This window comes from Melospiza georgiana, chromosome 17 (genome assembly GCF_028018845.1).
Source record: "Melospiza georgiana isolate bMelGeo1 chromosome 17, bMelGeo1.pri, whole genome shotgun sequence".
In the NCBI taxonomy this organism is placed as follows: Eukaryota; Metazoa; Chordata; class Aves; order Passeriformes; family Passerellidae; genus Melospiza; species Melospiza georgiana.
Window position 1 is genome coordinate 4,073,600 of NC_080446.1, and position 22,718 is coordinate 4,096,317.

The 22,718-nt window shown below is 43.9% G+C and overlaps 1 protein-coding gene across 1 annotated transcript in view; it reads left to right on the plus strand.

Moving 5' to 3' along the window:
* The first annotated feature begins 1,459 nt into the window (after positions 1-1,459).
* Positions 1,460-22,718, plus strand: part of CDH4 (cadherin 4) — a 414,960-nt gene continuing 393,701 nt past the window's right edge. The window contains exons 1-2 of the mRNA XM_058036348.1: positions 1,460-1,598; positions 3,547-3,658. Of these exons, the coding sequence (XP_057892331.1) occupies positions 1,533-1,598; positions 3,547-3,658 (178 nt within the window). The 5' untranslated portion in view covers positions 1,460-1,532. The remainder of the gene's footprint in view (positions 1,599-3,546; positions 3,659-22,718) is intronic.

Below are 22,718 nucleotides of genomic sequence, written 5' to 3' on the forward strand. Positions count from 1 at the left end.
CATTCCTTGGGAGACGTGCAAATCCCACAGATTGGTTTAATGGCCAGATTTTTCAGCTGCAATGTCTGATTTTGCACGTACATCAGATAATATGCATCTATTTATGCAAATTGCTGCCGGATTTATAAGCACAAAAGACTCGTGCCTGGGAATTCCTATTTGTGGCCTTGAGCTGGAGAAGGAAAGGAAGGGATTTGGGAGCCAGGGCCCGGCTGTAGGAGAAGAGCAGGAGCCACACTCTGCTTGAAACCACTGCTTTCGGTTTTCTGTGAAACTGACTGAAGTTTCACTTTCTGACCCTGTGTTGATCTGCCTTTATTTTTACACCAGAAATTTGCTAGTTTAGTGGAGTTAGTTTCCTCCGCTACTGATGTGGATGTGAATTAGGCCTGACAAGCCTATTTTCCTCTAAAAGAAGCAGGGCCAGGCTCAGGCTGGTTCACAGATACAGTTGAGGAGGCAATCCTGGCACTACCCATTTCTCTACCCTGTCCTGAGTTTTTCATCTCTGGATAGATCAGATTTTTCCTCCCCAGTATGTAATTTTTTGTAGATTGGCTGCTACTCCCTCACACTCCCTCACGTCATGTTTCGTTCCCTCACAGCCTGGGCTCTGCTCTCCTCACATGACACACTCATGAACCCCTGGACATAGATCTTTTCCTGTGAACACAAATTTTTCCTGATGGGGTACACTTGGCTTTCACCTGGCCATATTAGTTTTTTGCCCACTGAGCACGTTTCCAGGGCTGTGTTAATTTTCCCCTGGACATGCTGCTTGTTCCCTTGTGGGCACATGTAAAGAGAGGGCTAGAGGAAATAACCATAGGTTGAGGCAGGAGAGATTGAGATTATATATGGGGGAAAATTTCACTGTTATGGTGGTCAGGCATTGGAATGGGTTGCCCAGGAGGTGGTAGAATCACCATCTCTGGAGGTGTTTCAGAGCTGTCTGGATCTGGTGCTGGGTGATGGTTTGGGGGTGACAGTGGCCCTGCTGGGTCGGTGGTTGGACATGATGATCAGGCAATCACCGAACCTGAGCTGGAAGGGGCACAGATCTTCAAACCCATGGAATGGGGGGCATCAAACCACAGCCTTGGCATCATCAGCAGCGTGCTCTATGATGTGAACTCACGATCACCCTGCATGTGCCGGCTGGTTTGGGCTTCCTTCCCAGGAACGCACCAGATTTTCGCGACAATTTGGACGCGTAAGTTTCTTCTCCGGACAGACGAGGCTCCCGCGGATCGCAGAGCTCGTCAGGGCACTGAGAGAGGAAGCGGCAGCGCCGCCGAACCCCTTTCCCCCTCCATCATCATCATCATCACCTTCATCCCCGCTCCCCCCGCGGCGGGGCGGCGCCTGTCGCTTTAAGCGGCGCGTGCCCGCGCGCGCGGGGCGGGGCGCGGCGGCGGCGCGCGGCGGGCGCTTCACCTGCAGCCCGGAGCGGCCGCGGGACCCGGCCGGCTCCGCTCCGCTCCTCGCTGCACGGCACGGCTGCGATCCGCTCCGATCCGCCCGCCGCGGACATGAGCGCCGGCCCGAGGCGGCGGCTGCTGCTGCTGCTCCTCCTGCCCGTCTGGGGCTCGGCGGCGGTAAGTGCAAACGGGCGCGGAGCTATCCCCGCCGCGGCTCCTCCGCGCCCGCCGCGGCAACTTCGGGCTCGGGGAGTGAGGGTGATGGTGGTGGGTGCGCGGAGCTCCTGTCGCTGCTTCTGCCGCGCTGCCGTTCCCCACCTCCTTTTTTAAAATCGAATCGCCGCTGTGCAGTTTTTAATTGTTTTGTGGAGCCGCCGCTCAGGTGCCGCCGCGGTGCCGGCACGAGTACGCTCCGCGCTGCGCCTCGCCGGAGAAACTTCGGGGGCAGCGGCGCGTCCCGGCGCGGAGCCGCTCCGCGCCCCGCCGAGCCCCCGCGGCCGCGCTCCCCGCCGAACCCCGCCGAGCCCGCGCCCGCTGCAGCCCCTAACTTTTATTTTTACAAGCCCGTAAACCCAACCGAGCGGGCCCGGCGGTGATGCTCGGAAAGTTTGGGATTTTTAGGGTTTTATTCCCACGGCGCCTGAAATTGAAGGGTTTCTGTAGAACATCAACAAGCGCCTGAACGCGTGGCTGCAGTGTTACCGAGCGAGCCGGGCGGCTGCTGGCTTTCGGGCTGGGCTGGCTGCGGGAACAAGAGCCGCTTATTTTTCTGCCTCAATCCCTCGGTGCCAAGTAGAATCCGTGAGGATGTCCCGAGCCTCGTGGAGGCTGGTGGGTGCCCAGGAATAGCCCCGATGCGCTCTCGTCTGGCGAGCGCCGCTCTAATAACGGGGCGATTTCAGCTTGGAAGCCCGCTATCCTCGGTGACACCCTTTGAAATGTTTCCTAATGGCAACATCTTGCCAGCCGCGGTCAGAGTCCAACAGAGCCGCCGCTTCCTTGCGCTTCCCATGCAGTAGCTGGCATCCGTCTCCCGAGCGTGATTTTAAGCCGAGTACATTGGCTTGCGTTCTGCTTACTAAGCTCATCCGAAAGGACCCTTCTTTCTCTGCTGTTGGTTTCTGTGTCTCCGGCGCAGCGCAGTCTGGGGCTGCGGGGGTTGCGGTGCTCCCCGGGGAGGCAGGTGCCCGCCCGGAGTTGCACTTTGCGGGGAGGCGCCGCTCCCGCTCCCCCGGCTGCAGCCGGCGCTGCCGGCTCTGGAGGCGGCGGAGGTGCCGGCAGCATCGCTAAGCGATGCTCTGGCTGGCTCTGCCGACAGCCCCGGCGCGTTAGAAATCCCCTGCCACCAGCACTTGTTAGTGCGTAAATCACCTGGCACTCCGCACGCATAAATCACGGGCTTGTGTGCTGTCAGCGAGTTCCTCTGGAGCCGGGGTCTGGGACCTTCCCTGCCGGGGAATCCCAAGGAGCCCGGGCTGCTGTGGCGGGGGCTGGATCCTCTGCTCAGTCCAGAGTTGCAGCTGAGTGTTTTGTTGGCTGTGTCCCCTTGGGTGCTGGCACGTTGTGCATGATTCTGTGCATTGTCACATTTTTAATTGGGCATCCCTCAATTCCTTCCCACTGCCGGGGCAAGAGCAGAGCCTGCAGCAGGCAGAGCCTGGGATGCTGCTGCAAGGGTGAAGGGGAAGGAAGGGTGTCCTCACCTGGTGGCAGGCTCCTGCGTTTCTCCCCCTTCCATGCTGGGGTCTGCCCAGTTTCTCTGTAGCAGACCTCGGTGGTTTGGATGTTTCAGCATCGGGCCTTTGCGTGTCTCCAGTGCGAGCACAGCGCCTTGATGAATTGCTGCTCTTTGTTTCCTCCCCTCTTCTGACAGTGCCCAGTATCCCAGCCTTCCTACAAACAATGCTCTCTTGTAGTCAGGCAACTATTGCTGGCCCATTTTATTTTTTGCATCTACAGTATGGATCCACTCCAACAGATAGGCATTCTAACACAAGCAACTTCTACTTGCACACTGCTTTACTGTTCAGGTTTGCTCATGCCTAAACACTTCATCACTGGGTGCAAAACGTTTTCCCAAATGACAAAAGTCATGGTGTGCATTTTCCTTGTTTTGTTTTTGCAGGCACACAATGGGGATCTTACAGTTAGACCCACATGCAAGCCTGGCTTCTCAGAACAAGACTACACAGCATTCATCTCCCAGAATATCATGGAAGGGCAGAAGTTACTCAAAGGTAAGTGGAATAAAAAGCTTAATAGCTTCTGCAATAACTGTATTTTCAGGAGGTGAAAGGAGGCTTAAAGATGCTGGTTTTGATGGTGAAATTGTCTGCAGAATTATGTTTGTAGGAGGATGAAACACTAAGTGGTTTACCTGAGCACAGTTTTGAATACAGATGAATCATTCCAAGTCCGCTGCTGTCTGCTTCAGGTGGATTGTTTGTTACACCATGCGAGGTCATCACTTCACTCTTGAGTCTCCCACTCCCACCCTGTCTGAAGGAACTCTGCATCTGATATTTTAGCAAGTATTTTTATGTATGAAATTCAAAGATCCCTAAATTATCTCTGCTTTGAAATGGATGATAAAGCAGACGTTGTTGTTGGAAATGTGGTAAACAAGCCTACAGACATTCTGTTCACAAATGTGGCATTCATTTTCATTACTGCCCCACTGACAACATGAAAACACAGGCAAAAAGAAACTACCAATTAGCTTTATAGTAATTGCAGGATTATAACCACTTTTGTGCTTGTAAACTCTAAGATGTCTTCATAATCCAAATAACAGTAGATTATCCTGTGTAGTGCTCTGTCTCCTTTTCAAGTTAAAAATAATTAAACTTTATATTTGCATGGCACAGAAAAATACTTTATTCCAAGAGAATTTTTGAAGATCAGAATCCCACATAAGCCCAGGAGGTTGGGGAGCACATCAGGACTTGGTGCTCTACTCCAGGCTTTATAACTGTATTTTTCAGTGTTTTCCTGAGCACATTTTGCTTGCATGCATGTCTCTGTGCCAGAAAGCTGGGATTTCTGTATTCCTCCAGACCAAACACCTGCTCTGTTACTTTGATTTTTCTCAGAAGAGAGGGAGAGTTGTCAGTGTTCTCTCTGGCTTCAGCAGAATCCAGGACTGGACATTTTTGCTCTGCATGAGCTGGCAATCACTTTTGTTTCTGTGCCCAGTTGTCTTAGTGTTGCTGTTCAGGAATTCTCTTGATTGGCCTGGCATTAATTAGTAGACCTTGGGGAGTTTATTTTTAGTTTGAAGGGTAACCAGTGGGGGAATTGGGATGGACAAGCTCAAGATTATGCAACCCTAAAGAGACCAAATACCAATAGTTTACACACTTTGTAGCAATTTTGGCCAAATGTGAAGGCAGCTTTACAGGTCAGTCTGGAAACTGGGTAGATTTCATGCTCTTTTAGCTTTGCAAATTATTTGATAAAAAATGTTCTCTGAGTACTGTAGAAAGCTGTGGCATAAATATATTTGCTCAGAAGAGTGGATTTTTTGCAGTTTAGTGCTTGATAAATGGTGCTGTGTTTATGGAGGTGGACAGCAGGGATGGAGCGGAAGGGTCTGCTCAGAGGCTTTAGGTGGCTGTGACTTTCCGAACAGCACAGTGGCTGTCACTTCATTTCTGGCTTAACTGATAATTTTTAAATATGAAATTATATTTACACAGGCTGTCAAGTTGATTTGAATGAAAATATATTTCTATTTGATTTTATCCTTTAGGGACCAGTTGTAGTTTTACATTAGTCATGGCAACCCTGCCTCTGATTTAGGGCTGAACTCACTCTGGGGACATTATGTATCCGTGCCCCACTTGTAAGATTCATGGCCTGATAGCGTTGTCACAGGTTCCATGATTTAAAAGCATTTTCTCAACAAAAGAAGGAAGAAAAAAAGTGCAAGTGCTGTGTTTGCTAATAAGTAAACTATCATATTTGCACCTTTTAATCTATAGTCAAATACATGCTGTTGTTTATCATGGAAAGCAAATATATCTAATTAATTTATACAATAATGGGCAAGAAAATTCTTCATGCTTGTGTTGTTCTTTATATATACTCTAGCATGTAAAATTGGTAGTTTTCCAGTTTAGGTTTAATTTTACTTCCTAGCACTTGATGTGTCTGAAGCATAAAATGTTTATCTCTTTCTTCCATCTGGGTGAAGTATTGTACAATAGTTCAGACCAAAAATGGGTTCAGATTGCTTACATTATCATGTTTGATAGATTGACATATGTACTATTTCACACCATCTTACCACGCAAAGCTCTGCTGCCAGCAGCTACCACCATCTTATTCATCAGCATTCAGTAATTCATCTGCAGGCCAAATGGGACTGTTTGCCTGAATTAAAGGAAAAAAAAAAAAAAAAAGAAAGAAAGTAGGCAGAAATTCACCTGTCAGTGCTTTCCTGGAATCTGGGGGCTGGAAAAAGCGTGTCTGTAGCTTGGGTGGCTCTCGGGGGATTTCACAGTGAACATGAGTTGTTTATGGATAATGCTCACCTTGTCCTTAGGAAGGAGAGGTTGGCAGTCCTGGGACAGTTTATCCCTGAAGGTTTTTGTCCAGCAGAAATCAGGCAGCATGCAGCCCTCAGCATGGTGGTGAAATTCCTCCACGCTATGGAGAAATTTGGATGTTCATGGTTCTGTGTGGCAATAAATAAACTGAGCATTTCCCTTTTAAGCTTTGCAAGATCCAGCTCTCAAATGTATGCACTGTTATGAATGCATCAAAATGAAAGTGTTTATAGTATTCTAGGTTTGAATCAAGTTAAACAGATAATCACTGCTTATAATTGGTTTATTCCAATGGAAATAGCTTAGCCTTAATTTGACAACAAGAGCTTTTACAGAGTCATTGTTTTATTATAAGTATGCCATAAGCTATTAGCTACTACTTTGTGGTTCATCTTATTTGCCTGAGTCAGCTCTCTAACATGCTCAAAACATACAGATTCTAGCAGGAGCTATTTGTTACACAGTAATTAACTTGTTTATGATAAATGGATGGGAGAAATGTCACGGCATTTTGTTTTATGTATAAATGAAAAGCATCTGCATTCTAAAAATTTCATGTTAATTAGACTTAAAATAGTTTTCCCCAGTAGTGCCACAAATACCACACGCTGCACATCACTGCCAACACTGTGGCCTGATGATGGGGTGGTGGCTGAGGTGATTTGTGGAGCCAGTGCCTTCCTCAGAAATGCCATCACTGCATCTCTTAATGAAAGCTTCTGGGGTGTAATCTGTTATACTTGTTTGTCTTTGTTTTTGTTTGCGGGATAATAAACTTAGTCTTGATAATGTTTAAGATAGCTTCGTTAAGTATTTTCTTCTTTAGCCTAAGGGAAAGATCTCCATGTCTGCAGTATGGCAGAGGACGATTGTGGCACGGGGATCTTTTCCTCTTTGTTAATTATTTATGCTAACCTAACGTGGTGAGAACATTGGTCCTGAGGGGTGGGCAGCAGGGCCGTGTGGGGCTGCTGAAGCAGTTGAGCAGTGTCCCAGGGGATCTGATTCCTGATGTGAACTCAGTGTTTGGGAGCCATGAGGACCAGCGGCCTCTTGGGGAAGGAGGGAGAGAAGGTTGCTGAAAGTGGTGAGCAGTATGATACTCTTGCTATTGGATTTGTGCCCTTTTGGAATTTTTTGTAGTGTTTTTTAAGATTATGATTATTAAGAAAGGATGCTTTTCAGAATTAGGAGTTGAGGTTTAATTGGCACGCCGTGAGGCTGTGGTGACTGGGAGTGGGTGGGGTGACATCAGGGTGCTGAATGCATTATTCCTCCAGTGTGGCCCCACCATGGCTCCAGCATCTCTCAAACACACCCAACAAAACAACTCAGAGCAGACAAGATGAGAGGTAGAGCCACTTTGTTGTGTTTTCTGTGCATCCCTTGGTGTGCAGTGATCCCTGTTTCTGTGCCCAGCCCGAGCAGTGCCTGTGCTGATGGAGCAGGGGAACTTCTCTGGTGTGGGCAGCCACGTCTGGGAACAAGTGTGTGGCAGCACGCTTTATTTTCATATGAGGAGATGAATAAACTCTGCCAGCATGTTCTGCTCTCAGCAAATGTATGAAACCAAAGTTAGCCAAGCTCATGCAAATGCATAAAAATGTAATTGCTTCTATTCTAGGATTTTTTTTACTAGCATGATTTTTGGTTAAAAAAAATACATAAAAGCTTTATTGGAATACTGTTTTTTTTTTTTTGGTTTTTTTTTTTTTTTTTTTAAAGAAGAATTCACTATAGAGATAATCTCTTGTAAGTTTTTGAGAGATAGGTTGTTCTTCATGGTCCAAAGCTTTTTGTTCTCTCCACTGAGATTTCAAAACCTCCATCCTTTTTAGCCCTCACCACATCCAATATTAAAACTTAGGAAGGCTGTGAATGCTGTTTAGAGAATATTGACTGCAAGACCAAAAAAACCCCAGCATCCACAGTCTCATTGGGATAATGGAGAATACTGTAGATGGTGCAGGCTTTCCACTTTTCCTGGCTTTAGAGTCCAGAAAATACCCAGTACCCATCTGCTGTCAGTTTTGGCCGGAGCTTGGTTCGCACAGTCTCTGAAGGGTGTGTGGATGTCTGAGGCTGCCCTGCCCACAGTCATGTCTAGGTGCTCTCTGGTGTGTCCTAAGGGTGCTTTTGGCAAGGGAAGAGCCTGAGCAATGCTGGATTTGTTCTGGTGTTTGGTGATTTTGTTGAGCACCTCTTAGGGTTGCTCAGTGCTTGCAGCAGCTCTGCTGCAGCCTCCTGGAATAGCCAGCGCCTTCTCCAAGCTGCTCAGAGCTGAAAAAAGCAGAGAGGCCTTTCCATTTGTGTTTTCATTATTTTCTGGTCTGTGATTCTGCATGAAAAGCAGTTACTGCAGTTATTGTACACGTAATTAGCTTCACAGTTCCCTAATAACATCTGAAAGTAGCAGAGCGGCCGCTGGAGCCCAGAACTCGCCCTCACCTCTCTTCACTCCTTGCTTGGAGCAAAGGGGGGCAGGCAGGCATCAGCTCTCTGTGTTCAGCTTGCACAAGCTCCAGTGGAGCTGCCTCTCAGAAAGCACTTCTCACATTCTGCAGGACAACTTCTTCTAAGAGCAGTTTCTCGTGATGGGCTCGTTGCAAATCAAAACCATCATTTCCATCCTGAGTTCCAGGGGAGACCCCAGAAAGAGCTGTGCAGAGCAGGGAGCTGCTGATGCCCATGTATTTTTAATGTTGTTCTTCAGATCTAACTTCTGACACAAAAATGATGTTTAAGATGACATTTTTATCTAAATAAAATTGCAGTTAATGAGACTGGAGTAGTCAATAACACTCTGTAGAGTTAATCCCCTTACACTGTTTAATAACTGTATATATTGCTTTCTAGTTCAGAGCTTTGAACCAAATTCCTCAAACCCAAGCAAAATTACATTTCTCTGCGTTCTGGGGAGTTAACTGATTTTTATCTGAATAAATCTGCTTCTCCAACAACAGACTTGAAGCTTCTCTGTTTTTTCAGGGATTTGTCTGTTAGAGAATTGTGCTGCTTCAAATTAGGCATTCTAGATAGGTATTAAGGAAGAAGATGAAACAACAATTTCTGTTGAATAATTTATTCATTTCTTTATTTATGCTTAGGCTTTTAGGAAATAAGCTGTGTCTGGAACAGTATCAATTAGTTATTTATTGTGAAATACCTGTTGTTTTGAACGCTAAGCTGATCATTTTAGGGCTTTTAAGGTTGGAAAATGTTAATTTTAAAGTCAGTTCTTTGTACAGGAATTGACTGTCACTGACAGAGCTCATGAGCTCTGATCTCACAGAGCAGATGCTGAAAGCATTCTGGAAATTACGGTTTTGCATGTGGCAATTGAAACTTATTTATTCTAGCAGTGAAATATTTTCTTGCCTAATTTTCATTGACCTAATGCCAGTTCTCATTGCCTAATTTCATTGATATTTATGTGCAGGCCTCCTTCTGCCTTGATTTCTACCCTGGAAATGAGTCTCATGTTTTTTTAGATGGAATTTATTTCATTGCAAACTCAGGCTGGGGGAGTACTTGGTTCCACAGCAGCACGGGCCATGTGCACAGCTCATAGAATATTTTAGCAATATAGATAATACTTAAAAGTTTTATTTGAAGGGCAAGAAGAGATTAAAACTACAGAGGATAGGATTTCATTGGAAATCTGCTGCTTAATTTTTCTCATAGAATGAATTTGAGTAACATAGGGAAAGATGGGAGTTTGTTTGATTTGAGGTTACTGGAATATTCAGAATTAAGGCCATTGCTGTATCAAGTGGAATTTTTTATTTTCAAGCGAATTGAAGTAGTAGCTAAGACCAGGCAGTGGTGTTTGAAAAGCAAAGACCAGTCCTTGCCAGCTTTGGGTGGTTGGCAGGGGGTTGGGATGAGCTGTGACTGTGATTCCAGATTTCCCTAGGATCCTGGTGTGGAGCACTGCAGGAGGAACCCCTGCAGGCTCAATGGAATTGATCTGTATCCCTTTTTCTGTATGTAAACCTTTTGTGCCCTAGCCAAAGATTCTGGAGAGGATTTGGCTTTACACTGAGTTTTCCTTTTGGTGCCTACATGACCCCCAGAGTTGTGTTTCCAGGGAAAACCCAGAAGTGTCCTTGGCCAGCCCTGCCATGGCAGAGTTTTCTTACTGCTCAGGATGCCATGATATATTTTAGATATTTTGTTTTAATATTTATTAGTATTTCTGAAATGAGAGTGCTGGGATTGTTTAGCCTGGAGAAGACTTTATAATTTTATATAAACTCCTTGTGAGAATGTGCTGAGATGAGGTGCGTGGAGGAAGGACAGAACAAAATGGTGCTAACGCTGAAATGCAGGACCTTGCGCTTGAATGAGGGAAGAAAATTTCAGTCTGAGGGTTGTCAGACACTGGAGGAGGTTCCTCAGAGATGCCATGAGGTCTCTGTTGTTGGAGATACCTGGAACCCACCTGGATCTGGTCCTGGAGCCTGCTTTGGCTGTCCCTGTGCTGAGCAGCTCTGCAGCCTCCACTGGGCTCTGACCCTGGGAGACTCTTTGCAGGTGAACAGATGAACAGACAGAGGGATGAACTGAGCTTTTCTTCAAATACAAATCACACAGCTTTAAATAAAAACATTGCAGCAGCCTGCAAAACGTGATCTTTACTGGGAAATTGTGTTTCTTTAATTTCTTGGAAGCACAACCTCCAAAGAGGGAATAATTGAAACACCAGGGACCAGCATTCAGCTGTTTGCTTCCATTAATGTCCAGACTTAACCTAGGCATAGTTTGTCTCCTGGCGTAAGGAAATGTAACACTTACATTGAAAAAGCACTCAGTTTCCTCTTTATTTTTAGTAGAATGGAAGAGAACATGTGGAGCTACTGTTTAACCCAAAATATTTGTCTTATGAGCAGCTACTTCGCTCCTTTCAGGAGGATGTTTGTTTCCTAAGCGAGTTTTCTGCGACATGAAAAACGCTTGGGCTGAGCAAGATCTCTTTTTGCCACAGGCTTGCGATTTCTCTTGTTTATGTTCATTATCCCTAATTTATTTATTAATTTTGGATTGCAGTTGCACAGAAGGAGCGTGAAGTGGCAAATGCTCTGGCATATGGGCTGCACTGTCACTGGGAACACTCAGCCGCCCCATGCCTCGTGACCCCAGGCTGCAGCATCCACATTCCCCTTTCCTAATCCCTTCCAATACACATTTATAATTTTTTTTTTATTTTTTTGCCATGCCCTCAGTACTCTGGTGCCAGTGTTCTGTAGCAGGGAGCCAGTGGCAGTAACTCAGGGCTGTGCTGGTTGTGCTGCTCATCAGCTGCAGCCCATTAACACCAGCCTGGTAATGGCAGCCACTGTGTGCAACCCACAGTGGGGGTGTTGGAAACTCCTCCAAGGACCCTGAAGATATTATGGGGCCACCCATGAAGGAAGAAAAGTAAAATAGATGCCCTTTCTGCTTTGAAATGAGCCAGTCTGTTTTCATTGATACCCAGAAGCACTGCAGTCATTAAAGGCTATTACTATGCCTATTATAAATCACAATTTCCTAGCAGTTCAGAGGTTAGTCACAAATTTTGTTACAATGAGTTTGTCTCATAGTAATTCCAATCCTTATTAAACGGAATTGTCTTTAAAATAATTATGAATGTAGCAATTATCCAAAGATAAATAGTCAAGATTACAAGAATTGTTCTATACAGAGCTATGTATCAACTCCCTCTGTCAGTTCATGTCTAGAGAATCATAAAAGGCAGGTCAGTGAAACAAATGTCTGTTACTTCACCATGTAGCAAGAAAAGCATATTGGAATTATTGGTATATGAAAGAAAAACATGTGAACTTGGTAAGATGGTGGAAAATAAATAAGTTACTACAGATGATAGAGTGCAAGTCAGGACTAGTTTAAAGTATGAAATGTAATAACCTGTTTGTTCCTGATGTAGTCAGTGGGGGTGAGGAGATACCTCTGTATAAATGCCACCAAGAGCTGTTTGTGGTGTCACCTGGACCTGTGTGTTGGTGTTTCCTGGGCTCAGAGCTGGATTGGAGGAGCTCAGGAGGGTTCCAGGTGCATTCTCCTTCCCCAGGGCACAGCTCCCTTGTAACAGCTTTGTGTCTCTGATGTGGGCCTGAAGATCCATGGCTGGGGACCAAAGCCAATATATTACTTTGCTTCCCTTTCCTGAGTTTAAGTGGAGCTCTCTTGATCCAGTTTAACGCTGTTTGCATTTATTATGGACACACAGAACAGTTGCTGATTTTTTTTTTTTTTGTCTCCCCCCAACACAGCTGAATTTATTTTTTTTCAGGTTCTGTAGGCTGAACCTCTCATTTGTTGCCTTTTGTGTGTCATGCTTGGCTTTCTCCTCTGAGCCCTTGTCTTTGTTACTAACACGATACTCCAGGTTGATGTGGTGCTGCCAGCCAAGTCTCACAGTGCTGAACAGACAGGGAATATTACTCTGCCTGTTTTGCAGGCAACACTCCACTTGATTTATCTAATGTGATGATTGCTTTTTTTCTTAGCAGTATGATACTGTTGACTCATGTTCAGCTTGTGATCCAGTATAACCTCCCACATCGTTTTTTGATGAACTGCTACCTACCCAGTCATTTTCTATATGTGTAGTTGATTAATCCTGCTGAATCGTATTACCTTGCTCCTCTTCTCTTGAATTACATCTTGTTTTTGATTTATCATCAGCCTTATCTAACTGGTTTGGATTGTTTTGAATTCTGATCTTGACATCCAGCAGAGTTGCAGTTGCATCCTGCTTGTGGATGGTTTGCAGATGTAACCAGCATATGCTGCATTCCTTTATCTGTTCTGTTAATAAAGGATTGAACAAACCCAGTTCAAAACAGGCTGTGGCAGAGCCCATGTGATAAAGCCTTCTGCTCTGACCATGCACCATTAAAACATGCTCTGGTAGTTGTTTCAGTAACTAAAATTGGAATGGTGGCTTGGTGAACAGAGCCTTTAATGTCTTGATGTTGTCTGTTGGGATCTGTGGAAACACAATTCCAGATGTCCTCAGTTGTCAGTACTTTTCCTGACTTTTATGAGAGTTACAAGAATTGGGACCATTGAATTTTCACCATCTTGGCTAGGTTCATGCAATTTCAGTAAAATGCTGTTGCTGTTGGAATGTCCAGGCTACAGGACAGAATGTTCACCTTGACTTTCCTCAGGATGCTGGAGGTCTGCTCCTTAAAAGCCATTTTCATTGACAGAGCTGTTACTAATCCCAAGGTGAGCTGGAAGAGCAGGATTCAATGAAAGCCAAAGCAGGGTTGGTTGTACCTGGATGTGGAATATTCGCTCTGGTGTGATCTGTTTCCACTGATGGTTGGGGATTTCCACTTTGCTGTGTTTCCATATTCCAGCCCATCCTGGAAGGTGAGGAAAGCAAGGTGTTCACCCTGCACAGACCAGCTGGGTGTTGCCCTGCCTGCTTTTGTAGATCTCTGTTATTCACAGAGCTTTTTAGGAGGCCTAGCCTACACTGAAATATTTCACTGTTTAGTGTCTCTCTTTAATTTTGCCCATCACACCTGTGTGTTTTGGTAGCTGAAGAAAGGCAGATGCTGCTCCCTGTGCTGGAGGAAAAGACTTTCTGCTGAAATCATCCGGAGCATCTCAGTCTAGAGGGGAAAAAGAGCTGGGCTAGAGAATTTCCATTATTTTGCTCCCAGTGAAAATCCTTTCCTGGACAGGCAGAAAAAGTCATTGTTTCAGACTCTGTGTGCCTTACTGCTTGACTTTTAGGAGCCTGATGTTGCTGGCTGGTTGCTTTGCTCCCTTCAAAACAGATTTACACAATTACACATGAAAGACAACTGTTTTGCTCATCTTCATAAACCTTAAATATTTTTATTTTGGGCCTGAATTATTTTGGAAAATAACCTTCCATTTATTTACCTTTTTATGGGCTTCTGAACATTTTTTCATTGATTCAGTTCTTCCTTTTGGGCCTCTTAGAGTCCAAAGCAATGTGGATAAATGGCATGATTTAAAAAAAAAAAGGATTTTTCATGTTTGGATTTTTCCTTTGCCTGTGGACAGAAGGGACAAGTTGAGGATGAAGAAAAATATATGTATGGTTGATAGGATGAAGGAGAAACTATAGGTCAGGGCACGATTTGGAGTGATGAAATATTCAAGGATTGCAGCTATAAGAAAAATGTTTGAATTGCGCCCAAAGATTTCCCCATCCTCTTTTCAAACTGCCAGAAGAGACCCTCATCAGGAGAAGTTCAGTGATCTCTGGAACGCTAAACTCTAGATGCCTGTTCAAATAACTGAATAGGAGATTGATTATCTCTGTGCAAAGTTTACTGAAAGATTTTTCTTCTTTTTTTTTGTTTGCCCGGAGTCTCAGATATAAGAGAAATTCAAAGTTAAAAGGCTGGTTGCTGTATCTGCTAGCAAGCAAACTACTCCAGTTGTACTGGGTGGTTTTGAGGCCTCCTGACAAGAAGAAACGGAGAAGATTTAGGTTGGGCAGGATGAAAATTTCTTCACCAAAGAGGTTGTTCAAGACTGGCCCAGCTGCCCAGGGCAGTGATGGAGTCGCCATGCCAGGGGGATTTAAAAGCCATGAGGATGTGACATTGGGGACAGGGAGTGGTGGATGGTCTTGGAGGGCATTTCCAGGCTCAGCAATTCTGTGTGGGCACGGGCAGTTGGCAGAGTGTGGGTTGGTGTTAGCAGAGGTTTAACCCCACCCTGTTCACTGAATGCCCAGGACGTGGCACTGTGGGGGTTCTGATTGCTGAATTAACTGTGGTATTTTGGCAGAGATCAGTGCACGTGAGGCATTTCACCAGAAATCTTGAATCATGAATCTTCCTGTATTTTCAGTAAAACAAGGCTTAATTTTCCCTTTCTGCCGTGAATTGTGACATAGCATTGGGTGTATCCTGCTAAAGAGCAGCAGAAGCAAGCAGTGGTGGCACAGCCAATTTTTTACCTGTGCAGTAATAGAGCAAATTTCATTGCTTGGGAGCTGAGGTGATGAAGCAAAGTTCTGTAAATGCAGCGCTTGTGTCCTTTGGCAATGCACCTCTAAGAGGGAGAGTTTGACATCTGTGGAGTGGAGCTGTTTGGTAAAAAATATAGAAAATTAAAATAAGGATGGGTGGGAAGAGGAGTTGTGGGTGCCTGGAGCTCTGGGGACTCCAGGAACTGCTGGGCCAGGGTTCATGTTGGGTCTGGAAGTGGTGGAAATTATGGAGACTTAAAACAAAGACAGTATTTCTGCAACAGTTTATTAGCAGTCTGAGTGGTTTTTTTGACCTTTAATCTGCACTGGATCCCTTATGAGCAGTCTTTTATTGCAGTTCTTGGAGAAATTTGTAGGGAATCCACACACTGAGAAACCTGTTCTTAGGAGAGCTGTCCTGGAAAATAAAAAACAAAAAAAACCAAACAAACCAACAAATCCAACAGCGAAAAGTTAAGAAAAAACCTCAAGGTTATATATCAAAATCTGTAACACATGCTCAAAAAAAGTTAATATATAGTGAATGTCAATTAAGTTCTTCCTCAGCTAATAAATAGCTTAGGAGGTATAAAATTTAATACTCCTAAAATTGCAGAAGCCTTTGAAGAACACATTTAAATTGGCCTCATTGGAAGAAGGAGATTTAAAACTGACCTGTTCAGAGGTGAGTAGTGAAAAAGATGTGATGGAATGAGGCTGCATTCCTTCAATACAGAGGCCTTTTGCCTTGAGTTTTTGTTTCCTGAGGTGGCCTTTGGAACAGTTTATTTTTACGTTCTTGTGCAATATCAGCTGAACTGCACTGGTAACAGTGGCCTGTTCATTTCTGAGCCTGTTTTTAAGTGTTTCTGAGGCTCAGCTGGGCTGGGAGTGGGTCACTGTGCCACAGAAAAGCTTCCAGAGCAGCTGTGTGCAGTTCTGCCCGTGGCCACACCTACAGGTCCTGCTCACTTTTGGTTTTAAAGCATCAAATCTGTTCCCATCTGAGGATCTCGGGCACCAGATTCCCACTTTTCTTCTGTTCTCTCCCACCATGGTCACCTGCAGGTAACAAATGAGATGTGTGCACATTTCTGAGGGTGGTTTCAGGCAGGTTTTCTTAAGTTTATGATGGATCTGGCTTTGAGAGGTGAGCAGATGAGCAACAGAAACTGCTCTGAGGTCACAAGAAATGTAGTGCTTGTTCAGGGTTTATTTGGAAATCAGAGCAAACCAAACTTTGCCTAGTTGGCTTGCATCCTCAGGAGCAGTACCTCCTGTTTTTTTTCCACTTGTGTGTTTTTTCCTAATCCCAGTGGCAGTCATTTTTTTGGCACTTGCAGTTAGGAGAAGAAAAATTAAGTAATACATGGCATTTGTTTTGGCGCTGGTTGTGACTCATAAATAGGGATAACATCTGTGCTGATAGTTTTTTGTGATATATAACCAGATTGAATGAACAAAGTTTTCATTTATTGCTGTTCTTTTGCCATTGTTATATTTAGGGAGCTCCAGTATAACGAGTGAAAATATATGCTTATGTATATTGCTCATGAATAGATCAGGATTTATATACATCCTGTGAATTTCAATTTGGCCACTGTATCTTTTTAAAATAAAAATGGCTTATAGCCATTCCCTGAGCCTAAAACTTTTTCAGGATCCTTCCCAAATCTTAGTCTCTTGAAGGGGGTACTGCTGCCAAGTCCACACCATTCTTTTAATTAAAGGACAAAAAAAAGAGAAGTGAAACTTCCAGTGGATGTAAATCCTGATAATCCTGAAATGATGTAAATTGGTGCAGCTCCTTAAGTCATTGGGAGTATTCTGACTTACATCTACTGAAAATCTGGCACATAATATTCCTGCTGGTCCTTTCTTCTGCCCAATAGCTGCTCTACACAGAGTTGGCACAGTGGACAAAGCACTCTCTTACGAGCTGATCGAGGGTGGCACGGCTTCCAGCACTGCTGATTCAGCACAGCAGAGGCCATTTTCCTCATTTCTTTGTGAGTTAGATTAAATTACTCTGCAGGCTGGACTGGAGCCACAGGCCATAGTTTTACAGCCTTATAACATGGTATCCTAGCCCATGGCATCTGAGAGGTCTGGCTGTGTGTGAAGCTCTTCTGCTTCGCTGCAAAGGATTTTTGGATTTGGCGCTCGGCCCCTTTGTGAGGCTCACGGCAGCAGGACTGGAAATATTTTGATTGTCTTGTTGAGATACACTAAAGTGGGGCTCTGTTAATGGAGGGAAGGGACATCATGGGGGTCAGATTAGTGTGGAAACTCCACTGTGTTTGTCATGGCAACGTTTCTTTAGATTTGCCTTACAGAAATGCAGGATAATAAATAACAAATGCGGGGTTTAATGAGTATAACACAACAGGAGCGCCAGCGAGGCAAGGAGCTTGTGCCATCAGAGCTGTTCCAGCTTACCAAAATTTGGGGAAATCCACTTCCCTTTGTGCCTCAGTACATTTTTCATCTAATGCGAGCAGGTCTGGAGCTGAACCAAGGGGGAGCAGTGGGGAGATGGTCTTTGTGGTGAGCGGTGCCCTGCTCACATCCCTCAGAGCTGGGATGCCCTGCTCACATCCCTCAGAGCTGGGATGCCTGTGGCTGCTCTAACAGGCACATAGGCAGAGGCAGGAGCAGGTTTTCTGTTTGCTGTTCTCTGGCAGCTGCTGGCTTTGTGCATTTCCAGAGCAGAGCCAGCTCTGCTGTGCTCTGCAGTTGGGCTCCAGGACTGCAGCTCACAGTGAAATTGGTCCAGTTGTCTTTGGCCAAGTCCTGCTCTTGCTCTGATTTACCCTTTCCCCTCCAATCCTCGTGATTGCAAAAGGGACCCTGGCAAAGGGAGAAAACAACTGTTAATGAGGAGAGAAAAGGTCAAACAGATCAAGTAAAATCATCCTGCTTCCAGCATAGAGATGAATCAAAGCTGATCCTGCCCAAGCCAGGTGTTGGACTGAAGATGAGACCAGGCTTAAGGAATTTTCACCATAAGCTTGGAAGCTTCACTCTGTCCCTTCTCCCTCACTTGACTTCCAGTCACATTGTTTTATAGTTTTAAGGGGCTTGCATTGTATCAGGATGAGCACCCCACATCTGGTTATCTTGGAGTTGCATTATTGCCTTTCAGATTTATCTCTGTAGTCTAAAAATTAAAAGAAAAGCAGCACCAAACAAACCCTCTGGTTTTAATACAGAGATGAATATATTTTTGCAAATAAAAAGTATTTTTGATTCAGAACATCAGGCAGCAATTCTCTGGGTGTGATAAAGAGGTGAAGTTCATGTTGCTGGTTTCAGTGCAAAAACAAAAGTGGGCAGATCAGGAAATTTGTTTCTGAGTGGTTTTTTCTATTTTCTGAGCCCTAGTTCAGCCTCATGGACTTTGGTAGAGCTGCTGCACAGAGGGTTTATCTATTGATTTCTGAAAGTATTGTGCTGTTAATCTAAAACCTCTTTCCCCAGTGGAATTTCTATTCAGAAGGCTCTAGCCAAGCTCAAGAAAGTTATTTGATTTGGGGAGTTTGAAAGAATAATAAAAGAAGGATTGATGCAGTTGGATTTTCATGAGCTCAGTCTTCTAGTGAAATAGACAGGCTTCTTCCCCCTGTGTGTGTCTGTGGTGTTTGGCTCATTATTTAGGAGGAAGGCAGAGTACGGAGATCACTTAAGTTTTACTGCCTGAGAATTTTGCAATTATGAAACTTGTTCAGAAGAAAGTAATGAGAACATTTTTGGTGATATAACAAAATATAAAAATTAATAGGTTAGTGCAGCTTTGTCTTTCCATAAATTTGTGTGCTTTATTTCTTAGCAATTTGGCCTTTCATGCTAATTTTTAAACTAGTAAAAATTTAGTGCCAGTATTTGGGAAATCCATGTAATTTCCCAATAAGACATATGTGGCAAGGGAATTGCACCATATAAACCAGGGAACTTTGTTCCTCAGATATTTCCACCATCCTTTAAGTATTGAAGATTAAGTAAGCTTTTTAAAAGAGCTGAGACAGGAGAGAAGATGGTGCTTTATGGATCTTCTTGTTATTAAAATGTTCGTTTCTTTTTCTGAGAACTGAATATGGGAATAAACAGTCTTTCATTACAATAAAAAAATCCCCAAAAGTACTTTGTGCCTTTGAGTGCACTGGTGTTGTTTATAGTGCAGGAGTTAATGAAGCAGACAAATGAGTTGAAATTGGTAGTGAAGAAATAAAATTCAGGAGTTTTTTTGCTTTTTGGGACTAAGGTCCTGTCCAGCTGAAATCAGTTGCCCTTGACTTCACAGTGCCCATGGCTGGTCCAATAACAGGTTTATTCTGTTTCATTAAGATGTTTTCTAGTTATGCCAAGGAAGGCGGATTTGTGTCTAAAAAGGGATTCCTTGTGAGCATTCCCTGTCTCTAGAGCACTGGAGTTTATTAGACATGATTATGTTTTTCCTTGGGTTTGGAAGCACACTTGTTGCTCTTATTTATGCAAAAACTGCAGCTCTCTGGAGGTATGAGATTAACCTGAGGCATTATTTCATTGCAGACCCAGGTGGGAAGCTGGAAGTTCAGAGTATGCATGAAGAATTATCTGGATTTGAGGCAAAATGTTGTATTAACTGTGCAGTTAGTCTTTGTCAGCAGCATTTAGAGTTTCTTCAGCCCTTGTGGTGACTAACCTAGCAGAATTTATTGGTGAATAGTTCAATTTGCTTAAATGGGCTCATTTTCTTGAGTAGGCAGAAATTACATCTTCTTTCAAAATGTCTCAGATTTGGTTCACCTGAAAGGCCAATTCCAGATTTGACTTTTTTTTGTTCCCAAACACCTGTTTAAGCCCTGGGGGAACAGGACACCCAGGATTTGGCTGAGGGAACTGTTCAAAGGGACTTAATTTGCTGGAGCTGGGCTAAAGAGTTGTATTTTAAAACTGGTCTGAAAACTCAACTTTGAACCAGATAGGAAACAAGAAATTCTCTTTTTTTGTCCTTTTTTCTTTTTCCCCCCCATGTAGAAATAAGTGCTTTAGAATATCTGAACCATCTACCAGTATCATTTCACTGCTGAGAATTGGGTAACTGTGTAAAATTATATTGACCTGAGGGGATTGAAATATAGAAGTGGCCGTGCGCTTAACTGTGCAGGAATCAAACTGTTTTACTGATAACATTTTATTGATTCATCTTCTCTGGGTGTTACAAGTAGCCTGAAGCCTGGCAAAATGAGCTGGCAATGTTTCTGTGTTGTGGACGTTGCAGTATTGCAGCTCTTCGTAGGTATTGAAATTTTATATATGGGCTGAGAGCTCACGTAATTATTGTGATTTGTAATGACTGAGACTGCAGATGGGGCTTCCCAGAGGCTTCATTTCAAGCTAGATAACTGGTAATTTCTCTTTTCTGTTTAAGAATCTGTTGTCCCTCCTTTTTTCTGCAGCTGCTGAGGTTTTTCTCTGTGAAAAGCTGAACCGTGTCTGGGACTTAATGGAGATGCGTAAAATGATTGAAATTGCCTTAACAAGGCAGTGCTCTATGCAGAGCAGCAATGAAAATGTGTCTTGCTGTTTGCAAGGGATACTTTGTCCTTTTCATACAGAAACTGTGCCTTCCCACCATATTATAAAAATAATAACAATTGCAAAATACCCTTCTTCTGGCAAAGCTTTAAGAAAAGGAACGGCTTAAAAGACCACAATGGCAGATTGTGAGTGCAACCTGCATGTGTTGACTAATTAAATTCTTTTGAAAGAGCTAATTTCATGTATTTTACTTAATGAAAGCTTATTTAAGATTTTAATGATGTGGGTCTTTTCTCTTCAGCAGAATGCCATATTGACTCATGACATATTTTTACACAGGCTTCATTCTGCCGTGAACAACAGTGGTTGGAAATGTGAGCACTTGATAAAGTATCATTAAATTAGCTCCTTGTAGTTGCAGATTTTTATTGCGCTACTTTTATTCGCCGCGATATGAATTGATCGCGTTGCACTCGCTGGTTTTAAAGGTGCAGCTTTGTTATTGATTGTGCTACTTTATCTCAGGTGCTTCATCAGCCTGCTGGCAGGCTGGTTCCCTCTGCAATTTTGGGAAGTACTGGCTTTGTGCATTTTTTAATTGTGTGCTTTTTGTCTGTGTGCATGTATTTTTTTGTTGTAAATAACTTAAAAGGGATCCTGTTTTGGGGCTGTACTGAGCCCTTGTGCTCAGCAGCTCTGCTCTGCCCTGGGGCTTTGGGTGCTGCTGGAGGGAGGTGGAGCACTGGGTGTCCCATGTGGAGGCAGTGCTGGATAGGTTGTTGTTCTCGGTTGTTGTTCTCAGCTGATTTCCAGGGAATGAGTGAGATTTACCAACACAGAGGGAAAAATCAGTTCTGCTCAAACTTTATACCGTGTGCGTTTGGAGCAGGGGTTTCATCTGTGGGTGTAATTGTTGGTAATGTGATGTGTGTCACAAAGTCAGAAGAACAAGAGCCTTCATCTTGGTTAGTAAAACCTTTCAGGTATTTTTCCACATTAACATGAATAGTGAATTTCTTCCACAAATCTTGGAACTCCCAGACCTATTCCAATACTAAATGTATTGGAAACGGATTGCTGTCAAGGCTTGTCCATCTAATTAAATTCCCTTATTAGCACCAGGGCTGCAGACTTCCAGGGAAGACATTAGTTGAATAATCTTTCCAACTTATCTAGGTTAAAACTAGATGGCCTTTTGTAAAATGCTGAGCTAAAAGTTCAGCAACAAAATACATAAGTCCTAGTCCCCCTTTGTGTGTGATCTGTGGTAATTCAATATATTCTTTAAATATAAATTGGTATTTCAGCTGTTGTGTGGAATATTTTCAGACTTCAATTATCACAGGCTCTCGATGCTGAGGACTGTCACCTCACACTTCAGGCTGAGGGCAGTCCAGCAGTGATGCCTTTTATGCATTAATAAAAATTTTCACGATTCGTTTTGGAATATTCTGAGCCAAATATAATAATCTTCTTGTCATAAAGTCCTACTGATCCACAGAGGTTGTTTGTGCTCTGTACTGGTGGTTGTTGTATCTTTGCAGGAGAAGAGAATATTATGATTTTGACAGAGAACCAAACCATGTGAGGTTTAGTAAGAGCCCTGATGGATTTCCCAACAGGTGGGGGACTTGCCCTTGGATGGAGCCACCAAGTGAAATGGAATCTGCTTTGACCCTTGAGCTTTACAAACAGGGATTGAGTGACTCCCAGCAGATGTGCCTTAGCCCAGCAGAGTCCCCTGACCCTCTGGAATGTGGGGGCATCCAGGGGTCCCATTGCCCCTGCCCTGCCACAAGGGAGGGCAGGGATGCTGCAGGTGGGAATGCCTTGTTTCCTTCCAGAAATGGAAAGGAAAAGTGTCTTTGTGACAGACGAAAGACCCACACTAGCACAGGGCTGGGAATGGAGAACTGCATAATAACACTGAGCAAGAGATGTTTAAAAATTGCCTGAAGTTTCAGGAAACAAGATATTTGTGCTAATTAGACTATTTGCCTGTCATCTTTATTCACTATTTAAATAACAAAAAGCCCTCAAGTGAAATCAAAGCGTGGTAGAACATATTTCTTGAGTCTCCTTGATCAAAGCTTATAAAAGGAGGGGAATACTGCTCAGAACTATTTCCTCAAATTCAGATGTGAGATATATTCTGTATTGTAGTCCTCTCTATTGACGACTTGTGTATACCCTGTGGCAAAGTGATGGATGTCTGTCAGGTATCAGACATCCTGCTCCTTTCCAGGGGTACATGTG